The following is a 15,010-nucleotide window of genomic DNA, read 5'->3' as shown; positions in this document are numbered from 1 at the left end:
TCCTATCTATTTAATAAATAAAATTTATTAATTGTCAAATGTCATTTTTATTTCTTGGTCTTTAATATTATTATTTATTCTCATAATTTTCATCTGTTACATATTGATTATGTAACTCTTCTAATTCTCATAAATTACTTATTATTTATGTAATTATTGTATTCCAGGCCTCATTCAACTATAAATAAATCATTTATTTGTATAATTTTTATCAAGAGAAATAAGAGCATAATGTAACCCTTTGGACATTATCCAGTAGATATAAATAATCATAAACTGAAGCACGTAAAATCTTTTGTAGCTCTTTCTCTTTATTCCACTTTATCTTTATTTTTCTATTTGGCTATCTTTTCTTTTTGTGAATGAGGATCGTAGTTGAAAGAGTCAAAGCCATTCTTTTAATTACTTCATGAGCCCATTTCAAAGATAAATTAATACATATATTTTGCTTTATTAATATAGTAGTGGAAACAGGGCCGGAGGCACGTATGTTGTTGCCAAAGGTTGGTTTGTAGCATCACGAAGTATCACAAAGAATATTATGCTTGCTTTTGTGGTAACTTAAGCATTGACAGCTTTTCAGGCTGTGGAGCTATGCAAGGAAACAACTGGAGCATGTTTGACACATCGTGGATGGCATCATGCAAAGCTGGTTTGAACCAGTTGAGATCCTCGAGAATTGAGCATGTGAAGCGGAATATAAAATAAAACAAACAACTTAGCTTGGTTGCAGAGAAACCTTGAAGAAGTACGAACAACGAGCACAGTGAGACAAAAAATAAAAATAAAAGTTTTCACTGCTTCACCCTCATCATCTTCTTCAATCTTCTCTGACGCACTTTGAGATAGTAGTCGAGAGTGCACCAATCCAGTAATGCATCTGGCAATCCATGCATTATAAACCACTGCACAGAATGGGTCCAGTATGGTATGCAGATATGCTCATAACCGATCCATCGTATGCTTGCTTTGCTATACGTCTCCGGTGATGGAACCAACATAGGAGACGCCTTCAAACCTCTTATCATCTTTGTTGCCACAAATAGTGGAATCTGCATATATATGCCACAAGTTGACACCATTAAACTAAATACATATCCAAGCACGTCCCATATATATATATATATATATATATATATATATATATATATATTCACAATTTATGCTCTATTCGAAATCATTTTCAGAAAAAACGATTTTCTTGAAAATATTTTTCGGTGTTTAGCTCGCATGAAACAATTACCAAAAGAAAAATCAAAGTCTGGGGACTGTCGCAAAATCCTTATTTTTGCCCTTACCAAACACCGTCAAACTGAAAATGATTTTTGTTAACCATTATTTTTGCCCTTACTAAACACCGTAAAATGTCAAAATCATATTTCAGAAATCATTTTACGCAAAAAAAAAAAAAAAAAAAAAGGGAGAAAAACATTGCCGCTAAAAATATAAAAGGAAAAGAAGAAAGAACCTGGCACTGAATATCTATTCCGTGTTGCCTGTATTCCAAACCGATGCTTCTTGAGAACATTGCAAGATACCTGTCATGACAACGTAAATTAAGAACACTATTAATTAAGATCAATTATATCTTACGATATTTACATTGAGCGAGGAATCAACACGTACACGTGGAGCTCAAATATTGTTTCTTTTCCCAAATTGGTTTTGAATTAATCATCTTGCCGACAAACCCTCAACTCCCACATGAATTGCAACCAACTTTCAACTCTCATAAAAGAGGTTGTTCGGTTCTTTTAAGGCCAAGAGAGAGACGTGAGGCCAGGGAGAAATTAAATAAAAGACGCTGCTGTACGTTGTGCGTGAGCAGTGAGAAAGAGAGGTTTTTTTTTTCCAAAAGCCACCAAGGGAAGGGTAACAAGAGGCCAGGGTCTTTCCCATTAGTTCATTCTTGATTCGTAAGGAAGAGAAATAGCTAGAGAATAAGATCGAGACCATTCATGCATGAATGCTTCAAAAACACAAGGTTGAAAGTGATCCATCGAGCCATGTACATAATAATGCATGTGCAGAATAAAAGCGAATTAAAAAGTTGGTTTTCAAGAGGGACATGTCACTATCTCATAAAATCTACTGCTTTCTAAAAAATATCTCAATTAAAAACCAACTTTAAAAAAAAAAAATATATTAAAAAGTATAGCATTTCTGAAAAGAAAATAGTTTCTGGTTCTATTTTCTCATACTTCTCTTTTGTTTTCTCCTTTTCTGAGGGCAAACGTGTGATATGAGATTTGAATTTTGATAATATTAAAGCAAGTGATTTTTTCACTCCTTCCTACTATCTGTAAGACTGTAATTCATCTTTTAATAATAAATTTTCATATAATGATATTTGACTTCTAGCTGTGTTACAGTAAGATTTGAAAACTAATTAATAATATTGTCCCGTAGTACTCAAGTGGATTAATATTATCAATTTGTAAAAAATTTATAATACATCAAACATTTTTTATACTATTTTATGCAAATTTATAAGATAAAGTCTATTGTTTGAGTTAAAAAAAAAAAAAAAAAAAAAAAAAAAAAACTAAACTATCAGAGCTTATATATATATATATATATATATATATATATATATAAGTCAGCGAAAAATTAAGAAGATCGAAAGAAAAGAAAGAAAATTACATACAAGATATTAATGTAGGAGGAAATTAAACTTACGCTTTAGTTGCAGCATAAACGGCGCCTAAAGGGTAAGAGGACAAGGAGGAACCGGAGCCAATGTTGAGTATTGCTCCTTTCTTCTTCTTCAGCATACCCGGAAGCACAGACCTAGTCGCCCAAGTCGCTGCATCTATGTTCACCTTCACATGGCTCTCCATCACCTCCAACTCAACCTCATGAAAATACATTACGTAAGGGTATGCCACCCCTGCGTTATTGATCAAAATCCCAACATCTAACCCTCTTATTCCTCCCTCTATCATCTTACATATCTCCTCTCCGCTGGATTTGGCGAAGTCTATAACAATACTTTTTGTTTCTACTTTTCCGCCGTACTTTTCGTGTATCTCCTTCGATGTAGCTTCGAGTTTTGAAGGGCTGCGACCAACTAAGACCAAGTTAAGACCCTTTGATCCCAATTCGAATGCAAGGGCTTTCCCAATTCCATCGGTGGAGCCAGTTATCACAGCCCATGAACCATACTCCTTGAGATTCTTCGGGGGCCGAAAGAACATAACCCACACCCATCTGAGAAAATTGATGAAGGCTTTACACAGAGAGAGTAAGCCTAAAGAAGTTGCTGCTATCAGGATCAAATCTTGCAACTCCATTGACAAATACTGGGGCTAGCTAGCTGTTTCTAAATTGGGGGAGTGATTTTGAAATTTTGAATGACTGCCTTGAAAGTCGTTCCGATCAGTACCACGTGAATAAGTTTCCAACCTGCTTACAACGCAACAATGATGGAAGGGGCCCAGCATATTACGTGGACAAAATTAGCAAATTATGTCTATGTCAATGGGGCCTAGCATATAATACTTACTGGTCGGCAAATGAAATAAAGAGGATCTGTTTCCGCCCAACCGCTTTTGTACCCCTCACGTGACCACGTTTTTAAGATATCAGCCAAAGCTTTAATTAACGAGCACCGCTACGGAGTAGCAAAATTTCTGGATGTTTTCCGAAAATTTTGTACACTCAAGTATTACCCTTAATTAACAAAGGCAATGATATTTGCGAAACTCGGCGATCCGGGCCGGCTGCAAAACACCGGCCCTGACTGAAATTTTTCTTTCTCTTATATTAGGGGAGAAATTTTATTTTGAATGATTATAAAATATGATTGATATGATATAAAGTTAAAATAATTTATATGAAAAAATTAAAAAAAAAAAATACATTATAATAGGTTTTTTTTTTTTATTTAAATAGTAATAAAAAAATGTTGATGTGATATAAAAAAATAATAATAATAAGGAAATGATTGTTGGGGGACGGTAGACTTTTGTATTAAGTCACATCAAAGGACTTTTTGCATTAAAATTTGATTTTTTTTAGTAAAAAGAGACATCATTGCTCATAATAATAATGTTTTAAAGTTGATGTTTTTTTAGGAGAAGTGAAAATAAGAGAAGAGGAGGGAGAGGTGAATTTCAAACAGGACCACTATTTTTATAGCCTCCAATAAAATACTAACATGTTGCCTAAAAATACTAAATAGAATAGTGAGGAAAACATATGATCTTTAAGCCTAAACTAGATATCGACCAAAAAAAAAAAAACCTTTTCTCCCACATGCCACTCTCTCATAGCAAAACCCTTATACACCGGCATCTCCTCCGACAGCCAACTCCACTCTCACCACTCTAGCTGAGTTCAGCCTCAGCCACAACCGGCTCTTTCTTCTTTTTGTTTTCAAAAGGACAAGCAAATGAAAGTTCGTCAATCTCTCTGTATCTCTGTATGGAGTCTATGGCGGAGATGGGCCAGGCGACAGAGGTTTTCGCTTGGCGTCCAATGCATGTGTGGCGGTCGCTGATGGACTGGGTGGCATTTGTGGTGCAAATAATTGCATAGATCATGAGGGGCACGCCCTCGGTGGCCCAATTCGTGCTCTCCCACATCAGCCTCGCCGCACTCTCTCTCTCTCACACACACACCTACTTGAAACTGGGCAAATTTCAGCGGTGGCCTTCCCCGTATTTTGACGGTGGCTCCATGGATTCCAAAGCTTCGACTGGAGAGGTGGGGTGGTTTACGAGTTGGTTCACTAGGGTTAGAAGGAAATGAGAAAAGTAATGATATGGTGTTTTCATCCTATTATTCTGTATAGTGTTTTTTTTGATGTGTCGAATTTCTACCAGAGGCTGTAAAAGTGATGTTTTTCAACCCCTTCATATAGTAGGGGCTCTCATGATATTTAGCTTTGACATTAATAATAGTATTGATCACCTATTTATTATTTTTTTCTTTCTCTGTTTTCTGGTTTGAGAAAGGAGGGGGCTTGCCCCCCAACCCCTTGTTTGTTTTTTTTCGATTTGTTTTTGCTTTATGTCCTTATTGTTTAGGCTCGGCACTGAGCCGTAGGCTGTTGTTGTTTCTTCTCTCTCGGTGTCGCTCTGTGAAACTAAGAGGTAAAAGGTGATTTTCTCCAATCCTTCTAAGGATTTGGAAGGTTGAGGGTTTCAATCTATTGGTAGGTTGATTTGGGTAAGGTGCCAGTGGCCACCCAGTGGAAGGAAAGTATTTTGGCTCGGTTTACATGCAGATTGTTTTTTAAGCCAGATCTATGATTTCCAGTCAATATCTGCATGTCACGAGCCCCTCTAGGGTGTTCGTCATCGTCACCCACCTCTATCGCACCCAGATGTGTTTTTTCTGGCCGTCTGTACAACAGAGCATGGTATACACGTGTAAGCAAGCGCTCCTCACTTGTCGGCGTGTGTTAGCTCCATCATGTCCTCCAGTTTGTGGTTGGTAGTTCTCAGGAGTTTTCATGGTTGTTCTGATGGTGGCCGGTCTTATGGTGAAGGCGCATGGTATACACGCACCGTATTGGCAACTCCTTATGCTCATTTTAGTTGGCCAATGTTGTTTTGTTATTGTTCTAATTTTTTAAGTTTGTTTTATATTGTTTGTTAGTTTGTGATTGGTTACATTTTGTTGAACAAAATCACTTCTATATAATGTTGCTTATTTATCAAGGATGCTGTTATATTCAGAGTCTACACTTCGATTATGTGCTTCAAGAAGACTTTGTGCATAATTCAAGACAGTGAAGTTCAGTTCTTTTGCATCCGTCTGGACGACGTGGTATTCTGTCCAGACGCTAGTCAGTCAAGCAACATCCGTCCGGACGATAAGAACTTTCCGTCCAGAAGCTTCAAACTGTTTCAGGTTGCATCTGTTGGACGTCTTAGCAACACGTCTGGACGCCTTTAAGTGTTCGACAAGTAAAAAGATTTCATTTCCAAACATAGATATGGGAAGACAGCTGCAATCGTCCGGACGACGTGATTATTTCGTCCGGACGCTATCCTTGATAAGGCAAGTCATGCATAAGATGCTCAACCAACCGGACGTCAGTCTACACTATCCAGACGCTCAATCTTTATTATGGAAATTGCGTGCAACAGAAGTGCAACCGTTCGGACGTTAGGACAACACCGTCCTGACGTGGCTCTATTCAGGAAAGAATTTTAGCTAATTTGGAAAGCTGATTGCACAGTTGTCTGTCCGGACGCCCTTAGCTACCGTTCTGACGTTGCCTAGAGAAAATCGGTTAGGACTCGATTTAGGTCTTCTGTAGCCTATAAATAGAGGCCTCTAGGCATGTAATTTGTAAAAATTTGGTATTGAATTCCTTAGAGCTTAGATAGCATATTTTAGGAGTTGTTGTGCTGATCCACTCACTCTTAAGTCGTTGCCGTTGTGTGTTGTTGTTGTGCTACAGTTGAAGTCTATCTTAGGGAGGAACCCTAAGGTAAAAGATTCCATTGAATACCGTACTCCTTCAAATAGGTAACTTGGTTGGGAGACGTTCGTGTTGGGAGACGTTTGTGTTGGGTTACACGTCAGAGTTCAAGGTACGACCACTGCATAAGGGTATGTGAGTGCTACTGCTTTGTAACTAACTTTGTTTTCTGAATGGTGGATATCTTGAGTTTGGCTGCCCCGGAATGGTTTTTCTCTTAATTGAGTTTCCACTTCGTTAACAAAATATTTGTGTCTTTTAAATTTCGCTTTTACAATATTTTGTTACACGTTACACACACACACACACACACATTAAATTAGAAGTCACTTTATTTTTCATTGTTACCCTTGCAGCCTGTCATGGTAGATTTTAGATCCAAACTGGACTGTAATAGTTGTTTTTAGATTAGAATTTGCACTCTTTTATCTTCATTAGTGAAACTCATATGTAAAGAGTGGCTTGTATTGTTTGTCTATCTGCTTAGATAGCTGCTCCCCAAATCAGGATTCAATCCTTAACTTTGTTTTTAGGAGTTTTTGTATCCCTAATTACTGCTTCTGGCCTTTTGGGTCTCATATAATAATGAAGGTTTCTCATTGTTTAAAAAAAAAAAAAAAAAATCACATCAATTTTGAGAGAATAAAAAAATGAAAGATGATTTCTTTTATTATTCTTATGCGGAATGAATCCCTTGCAATTGATTGCCTCAATTGTATAGAGGGGGCAATAACATTTTCCAGTATTGATTAAGTGTAGTAAGTGTATCCCGCACTTTTGAGTTATTTGAGACAGTTGAGTCTTTTTATATACTTATTATTTGTATCATTTTTAACACATGAATAACCTTGAAACCGAGATTTTTATGATTTTACAATGAGTTACAAAATGATATATTAGATTTATTGTTGTTAATGTAAAAGTAGAAAATGTTTGTAACGTTCAGACTATTTCTCTATAAATAGAGTCTTGTATTCAATCAAATAATTAAGGAAAGATATAGCCAAAGAAAAAGCTTTGACGTGTAGATATAGATCATACACCAAACTACCTAAAATTTATGTTTACTCTACCTTTTTTTTTCTTTTCTTTTGTTTTTTTTTTTTTTTTTTTTTTTTTTTTGTCTCTTCCTATTATTATTAGTTCTTACAAGAAAAGACTTAAAAATTAATCTGAAAATTTTATTGCAAAGAAGGTTGGCATTAATTATATTTAAACCGACATATGTACTTCAACTATTTTGCATTTAATTATATATAGGTCCGTTGACCGGGTAAAATGTGGAATATATATATATATACACACGATAGAAAATGCTAAGGAGGAGACTCTCATCCACTTGTCATCTCATTTTTCTTAAAAAAATTAATTTTTATTAAAAAATTGTCTCTGATATCACATCAGAGACAACTTTTTAATAAAAATTAATTTTTTTATTATAAAAAGGTGATAAGGGGAGGATGAAGGGAGGATGTGTAGAAGCTCTCATGCACGATTCTCTCCCATCATCAGGGAAGAGAGAGAGAGAGGGAGAGAGAAAAGAAATACTACGAACACACTGAGACATCAAAATGTTTTCACTGCTTCACCTTCATCATAAGTCTTCACTCTTCTCTTACCCACGTTGAGAAAGTACTGGAAAAGGCACCAATCCAGCAATGCATCTGGCAATCCACGCATTATAAACCGCTGCACAGAATGGATCCAGTATGGTATACAGATATGCTCATAACCGATCCATCGTATGCTTGCTTTGCTATACATTTCCGGTGATGGAACCAAGATAGAAGATGCCTTCAAACCTTTTACCATCTTTGTTGCCACAAATAGTGGAATCTGCATGCCAGAATATGACACCATTAATAAACTAAATATCCAAGAGTCCTATATATATCCATCCACAATTTAGATAGAGAAAAAGATTTTTGTTGACTCCCCGGCCGGGTTTCCCTCCGATCCTCCCCTTCCCTTGAAAAAGGAATAATATTCCCTGAAAAAATGAAAGGAAAGAAGAAAGAACCTGGCACTGAATATCTATTCCGTGTTGCCTGTATTCCAAACCGACGCTTCTTGAGAACATTGCAAGATACCTGTCATGACAACGTAAATTAAGAAGTAAAGATCAATTATATCTTACGATATGAAGAAGAAGAAGAAGAAAAGGAGATCTTTTCTTCTTCTTCTTCTTCAAGACCAGGAAAACTTACGCTTTAGTTGCAGCATAAACGGCGCCTAAAGGGTAAGAGAACGTGGAGGTAGCTGAGCCAATGTTGATTATTGCTCCTTTCTTCTTCTTCAGCATACCAGGAAGTACAGACCTAGTGACCCAAGTCGCTGCATCTATGTTCACCTTCACAAGGCTCTCTATCAGCTCTAACTCAACCTCATGAAAAAACATTACATTAGGGTATGCCATCCCTGCGTTATTGATCAAAACTCCAACATCTAACCCTCTTATTCCTCCCTCTATCATCTGAGATATCTCCTCTCCGCTGCTGGCTTTGGCGAAGTCTATAACAATACTTTCTGTTTCTACTTTTCCGCCATACTTTTCGTGTATCTCCTTCGATGTAGCTTCAAGTTTTGAAGGGCTGCGACCAACTAAGACTAAGTTAAGACCCTTTGATCCCAATTCAAATGCAAGGGCTTTGCCAATTCCGTCAGTGGATCCAGTTATCACAGCCCATGAACCATACTCCTTGAGATTCTTTGGAGGCCGAAAGAACATAACCCACACCCATCCGAGAAAATTGATGAAGGCTTTACACAGAGAGAGTAAGCCTAAAGAAGTTGCTGCTATCAGGATCAAATCTTGCAACTCCATTGAAAATTGAGGCTGTTCCTAAATTGTTTAGCTTCGTTATAATTATAAAGTTTGAGGGGGTGTTTAGTACGTGATCGATCGAATTGAATGACTTCCGTAAAAATGATACCTAATTTTAATTGGACATGTTCGTACGTTATAGTCATGACAATTTAGGTTTCCAACCTACCCAGCGTACAATTTGTGGATGCATATTGCACGGGGGCCAGCATATTACGTGGACAAATCTAGGATCACAATTAATTAGGTGGATTGGGATTCCTCACAACATAACACTCAAAACCCGTTTTCGTACCCTTTCACGGTACCTACCTGTCGCCCTTCTTAACTGCTTCCTTAATTCCCCCATGTTGGTTGTTCAAATCCTTTTTTTCTTCTCAGTTTCCTTTCTCGTACCCGACATTCTTTCCTCTTTTTTTATTCTCTTTTAATTGAAGCCTTAAAAATATAGAGAAATGCTAGAGCGCGCTCATTTTAGTGTTTTTTTTTTTGTAGTTTTTTTATGTTGATATGATATTATATATTTTTTAATAAAAAAAAAGTTACAACTTAATTTCTCTCTCCTATTTGTTTTTATTAAAAATTAAAATACAGAATGCCATAACAACATAAAATGACATTAAATATATATATACATATTTTACATAATAGTGACTATCACAGTATCACCGCACAGCGCACTATTCATGAGACATTACCCTTCAGGCCTTCACGACTCACGTGGACATGGGGACCACTAGTGGTATAAGATTATAGATCGACATGTTTTTTTTTTTTTTTTTTAAAAAAATTTTTTTATTATTATTAATCAACTTCTAGAGAAATGTTGTGTTGAAGGGTGGGGATAATATATAGGATCCTATAATATAATATTTCCGTAATAGTTTCCTAATTATATATGTTTTTCCGTAATTATAATAATTGTGTTCTCGACTAAAATTTTTTTGCTCTCTCTCAATATGGTTGTGTGGGTTTATCTCATTTTCTCATTATTTTTAATTTATCAAAAAAAAATAAAATAAAAAATTGTATATGATAGAAGCTAGTCTTTTCATTAGTTGGTGGTTTTGTAATTAATAATTATTATTTTTAAAATAGGCTGCAATATTCCTCGATTATGGTAATTTAATCAGTGAAAACTCAATTGCTTTAAATTTAATAATCTATGCAATATTTAGAGGTTGATCTCCTCCAAATGATCTATTTGATATATGTACGATCCCTTGAAAATGGTCGATCAATTGATTGATAATTTTATTTTATTTTGTTTTCTGATTTGCAACGTACGTTGGGAAACCCTTGGAGTTCCTATCATATATAGAGCCACAAAAATTTGGTTCAGTTTTCAAAATCATCTTAATTAGTCGGAAGTACGTTAATATGATACTAATGAAAACCAAAAGATTTTAGTCCTAAACTACAGAAAAAAAAAAAAAAAAGGAAAAAGAAAAAGATATATACATTTTCTGCAATAATTCTTTAAAGCTTCTATAAATTAAAATACCCGTCAATTATTTATATATTTCTCTTTTCTTTTTGGCTGGGCATTATTTCTCTATTTCTCATTGGTCAAAAGGACACATAAGAGGTAATTAACAATAATGTACAACGAAAAATTGTCTTGTTTTAACAGTCAGATCATTTACTTCGTAGCAGAGCCTGGTTGTTGAATATTGATTGATTTTTCACCCAACTGTTTTTAAAGCTTTTATGTTTTGGTTGAGCATTATTTTATTGACCAAATTAAGATCGTAAAGCATAAAGTTCTGTAAAATTATAGCCACATGTTATGAGGTTACAAAATCATAGATACAAACAAAATTCTTATAAAAAAGTGTTATCTATGACTTTCATATCTTGCTAATCCATATACAAAAATAGTTAAAGAGCAGATCTGTTCCGAGCAGACTAGATCTAAGATGAGGGTAGCTAAATATTCTAGAAAAATTTATTTAAATCAGACGTGAGAGATAATCTTTCACATTGAACTATCCAGGCTGTGAGTGATAACCCATCACACCTGACTAACCTTCATTCCATAGATCGTCCATGAGAGTAGATTTATGGAGAAGAAAACTTTTATTCAAAACAAAAACACAACCAGCAAACATCAGCAGCGGCTATGGAAGAGATGAACGGCATAACATGAAGGTAGATGGACAGATGCAAAGCGGAGAGGCCAAAATTGCTAATCTGGTCGAAGAACACCTGTAAACAAAAGAAAATACCAGAATGAGAGGAAGAGTGTAGGAGCGGAGAGTGAAAATTATAAAGGAAAAGGGAGAGGAGGTCCTCCTTTCATCTCTGTTTTTTGGTTCTCTGTAAGTTTTTAAGTTTCTGGTTTACGTCTCTGTCATATCTTCTGATTGTTTTCTTGTAATTTAAAACTCATTGTATTTCATGTACATTCCTATATAAATAGAAGAGGACTAAGTCCTCAATATACAGGGCAATCATAACCTATCAACAGTGTCTTTATTATAAAAATTTCAATCATACAAAGAAATTATATTCATATAGAACAGGACAACATGAGGTGGGGAACCCCACAACATCAATTGCCCCATAACAGATACTAGCTAGAAAGCCCATAAAATAAATTAATTAATAAAGAATCTCCTTCTAGGTGAGGGGGAAGGGTGGTTATTATTAAAGATAACACTATTTGCTTTATTGAATAGAAACAACAATTTTCTTTCCACAATATGCAAAAGCATGGTATTCTGGCAAAGAGTATGTATTTCATGTTTCAAACACGACCGAAGAGTTTATACATCATGTTATCAAAAAACTTAAAGTAAGCATATCTCCAAGCCTTGTTCAAAGCTAATGGAGCAAATAAGCTCCAAAACCCCACAACGAATCCCAATGGTATGCTAATGTAAAACCACTTCATGTCAATCCAGCCGCTGTCCTCGCCTCCTTTGTCATCAAAATTTGGTGTTATTGGCTCTGGGGGTGTGTTGTCTCCAATGCAGCTGGGCGTAAGCGGAGGTCCACAAAGATCATGGTTGCCAATGAAACTCAGTGCAGTAAAGCTTTGAAGCTGAGTGCTGGAGGGAATTCTACCAGACAAGTTGTTGTATGATAAGTTCAACTGGCTTAAGAATGTTAAATTCCCCATGCTTTGAGGTATTACACCTGTCAAATGATTCATTGATACATCGAGAGACTCCAACAATTTCATGGTATTGATCTTGTCTGGAATCTTTCCATGGAGTTGATTGTTAGACAAGTTCAAGAATAGCAGGCCGTAGAGATTGGTGAGTTCCTCGGGGATCTCTCCGATTAAATTGTTGCTCGAAAGGTCCATGCTTGTGACGAGAGCAAGAATATTTTTATATTCGTACTCCATTCCGTTCCTCACTAAGAATGTTGATTGTGAGAATCCTCCCTTTGGTGGGATAAAATCAAAGATTCGGGCACCTTCTGCTGGTCTCACCATGGCGCTAAAATTTCCAAAGCATCGTGGAATGGATCCTGAGAAGTTGTTATTTGAAACGTCCAAGATCTGAAGTTGAGTTTGGCGACAGAGCTCTTGAGGAAGACTGCCACTAAAGTTGTTTGAGCGAAGCACAAGAACCATAAGAGTGAATAAACTTTTTCCAAACCAAAGGGGTAAGCTGCCAGAGAAATGATTTTCACTAAGATCTAAAAGCTCTATCGCTGTCTGATTTTGCATGGACAACGGTAAATTTCCTACCAGATTGTTTTTATGCAAGGATAAGGATAAAAGTGATGGTATAGAACCCATGGAGCTTGGTATCTTTCCTGTCAGGTTATTGTTCCCCAAGTATAGCTCTTCTAATAAAACATAGTTGAGCATCCAACAGTCAGGAATTTCTCCGGATAAAAGATTTCTTGAAAGATCAAGATAATGCAACTGGTGCACAACATCTTCACAAAAGGCAGTAGAAAATCCACTGAATAAGTTATTTGAAAGATCTAAATCCTGAATGGTAGAAGAGATGTTGGGGAGAGGGCTAGAAAAGTTGTTTGAACCAAGATAAACTTCCACTCCACAAGATAAACTTGTAATGCTCCCATTAAAGTAATTGTCAGAAAGATCTAGAACACTAATTTGGGAAAAGTGGTTCCAAAACCAAGAAGGGACTACACCTGAAAGTTTATTTGTAGCCAAATTTAAAAACTTTAAACTTGTCGCGCTGCAAGCAGATGAATTTCCTAAAAGTTCATATACACCTCCACTAAGATTGTTGCGAGATAAATCTAAGTGTTGCAGTTTACAAAGATTTCCCAAGAATCTTAGAGATTTTCCTTCAAGCCTATTGTTTGACAGGTCAAGATATATCAACCGGGAAAGGCTTCCAAAGGCGCTAGGAAGCACACCTTGAATATGGTTATTTGAAAGATCAAGTCTTTCAAGAGTAGTCATATTGTATAACCAGTTAGGGATCATGTAAGAGAAGTTGGTACCACGGAGATATAGATATCTCAGAGTAGACATGTTCTGGAAAGCAACTTGAATTGGAACCTGATCAATAAAAATTAAGATAGATTATGAAACCAGTCAAATGTTGAATAGACAAATTAAGATATTCAATGATAGATCAAGCATAGCAGATATAAAATATACCTGTAGGTATGCAGATGTTTTACTAAGATCGATCTCACTCATGTCTAGGAATTCTAGCAAGGAAAGATGAGATAACCATTCAAGGTTGTCAATATTTAGGAAGAGACCTCGGATGTCAAGATAGTGCAAGTTTGAGAGATTTCCTAGTTGATAAGGATTTGCTGTAGTACTCCTGAAACCCACATCTGAGAGGTTTAGATATCTTAGATCTCGGAAGTGTCCAAGGAAGCTTGGAAAATGATTATCTTCAAAACCATTTGAACTTAGGTCCAAATATTGAAGATGTTCCAACTCCAACAAAGAATCACTTATCAGCCCACCCAATTTGGACCAAGGATGATCTGCATTTGTAAGATTTAGCTGGATGACATGCCCAGTTGTGTTGTCACAACCAATTCCTTTCCACATACAACACTCTTCGCCAATCCAAGATGAGAGTTGATTGGAAGGATCTGTGATACCTTGTTTGAAGGTGAGGAGGGCTTCTCTTTCTCTTTTTCTGCAAAGGGCATTTGGATTTCCATGACCATTTGTAAACATGCATATAATAGTAGCCAAGGAAAGATACCAATGCAAAAGGGCCACCAGAAAACCGGTATTCCTATTCACAACTGTGGCCATATCACAATAAAGAAGGAAATACGAGTTGTTATCTCAAACGGTAATATGACATATAAATATACGAGGCCCCTTGAAGAAATTGAGTTGAAGATTCCTCTTAATATGACCGCCAAAGAAAGTTCTTCAAGTCAATGTCTCGATGCTAATTAAATAGGAAGACAATTAACAAGAGTGTTTCGCACTCCATGCTTCACCAATAATATACATCAAAATAATAACAACGTGAAGGAAGGACTAAATTCTGTAATCTCAGTCAGCCTCTTTGGTCCTCCTTCTGTCACCATCGATGCCTAAATCTCATACCAACGTGTAGGAAGGACTAAATTCTGTAATCTCAGTCAGCCTCTTTGGTCCTTCTTCTGTCACCATCGATGCCTAAATCTCACACCTTTCCTCAATTACTTTGTCACCATTGTTGCCAAAATTTTATACCAACGTGAAGGAAGGACTAAATTCTGTAATCGTCAAATACGAAAAATTAGCTCATCTAAAGAAGAAACCCTGTCATCATGTGATAAATTTCACTTGGGTG

The 15,010-nt window shown here is 36.2% G+C and overlaps 3 protein-coding genes across 3 annotated transcripts; all 3 read right to left on the bottom strand.

The window, feature by feature from the left end:
- Positions 1–632: 632 nt before the first annotated feature.
- On the bottom strand, positions 633–3,368 carry LOC133858496 (very-long-chain 3-oxoacyl-CoA reductase 1-like). The gene is made up of 3 exons (XM_062293970.1): positions 2,680–3,368; positions 1,469–1,538; positions 633–1,052 (listed from the first exon to the last, which is right to left on the bottom strand). Exons 1-3 carry the CDS (start codon positions 3,291–3,293, stop codon positions 795–797), a joined length of 942 nt encoding a protein of 313 aa, XP_062149954.1. The 5' UTR covers positions 3,294–3,368; the 3' UTR covers positions 633–794.
- A 4,409-nt stretch (positions 3,369–7,777) lies between these two features.
- Positions 7,778–9,350, bottom strand: LOC133860137 (very-long-chain 3-oxoacyl-CoA reductase 1-like). The gene is made up of 3 exons (XM_062295811.1): positions 8,644–9,350; positions 8,457–8,526; positions 7,778–8,272 (listed from the first exon to the last, which is right to left on the bottom strand). The coding sequence occupies exons 1-3, from the start codon at positions 9,258–9,260 to the stop codon at positions 8,003–8,005; spliced, it is 957 nt and encodes a 318-aa protein (XP_062151795.1). The 5' UTR covers positions 9,261–9,350; the 3' UTR covers positions 7,778–8,002.
- Positions 9,351–12,009: 2,659 nt separating this feature from the next.
- On the bottom strand, positions 12,010–14,900 carry LOC133858413 (receptor-like protein EIX1). Its single transcript, XM_062293882.1, has 2 exons — positions 13,858–14,900; positions 12,010–13,755 (listed from the first exon to the last, which is right to left on the bottom strand). The coding sequence occupies exons 1-2, from the start codon at positions 14,476–14,478 to the stop codon at positions 12,010–12,012; spliced, it is 2,367 nt and encodes a 788-aa protein (XP_062149866.1). The 5' UTR covers positions 14,479–14,900.
- Between the last annotated feature and the right edge of the window lie 110 nt (positions 14,901–15,010).

Source organism: Alnus glutinosa, chromosome 1 (genome assembly GCF_958979055.1).
Source record: "Alnus glutinosa chromosome 1, dhAlnGlut1.1, whole genome shotgun sequence".
In the NCBI taxonomy this organism is placed as follows: Eukaryota; Viridiplantae; Streptophyta; class Magnoliopsida; order Fagales; family Betulaceae; genus Alnus; species Alnus glutinosa.
This window is presented reverse-complemented; position numbering and strand designations above follow the sequence as displayed.

What these genes read in the sequence shown, in the direction of transcription:
- LOC133858413 (XM_062293882.1), bottom strand. Translation starts at nt 14,478, where the DNA reads ATGGCCACAGTTGTGAATAGGAATACCGGTTTTCTGGTGGCCCTTTTG. An exon ending in AAACATCTGCATACCTACAG is followed by an intron (nt 13,756 to 13,857) that starts GTATATTTTATA and finishes TTTATTGATCAG; the next exon opens with GTTCCAATTCAAGTTGCTTT.
- LOC133860137 (XM_062295811.1), bottom strand. Translation starts at nt 9,260, where the DNA reads ATGGAGTTGCAAGATTTGATCCTGATAGCAGCAACTTCTTTAGGCTTA. An exon ending in GTTTATGCTGCAACTAAAGC is followed by an intron (nt 8,527 to 8,643) that starts GTAAGTTTTCCT and finishes TTGTCATGACAG; the next exon opens with GTATCTTGCAATGTTCTCAA. An exon ending in GAATAGATATTCAGTGCCAG is followed by an intron (nt 8,273 to 8,456) that starts GTTCTTTCTTCT and finishes TCTGGCATGCAG; the next exon opens with ATTCCACTATTTGTGGCAAC.
- LOC133858496 (XM_062293970.1), bottom strand. Translation starts at nt 3,293, where the DNA reads ATGGAGTTGCAAGATTTGATCCTGATAGCAGCAACTTCTTTAGGCTTA. An exon ending in GTTTATGCTGCAACTAAAGC is followed by an intron (nt 1,539 to 2,679) that starts GTAAGTTTAATT and finishes TTGTCATGACAG; the next exon opens with GTATCTTGCAATGTTCTCAA. An exon ending in GAATAGATATTCAGTGCCAG is followed by an intron (nt 1,053 to 1,468) that starts GTTCTTTCTTCT and finishes ATATATATGCAG; the next exon opens with ATTCCACTATTTGTGGCAAC.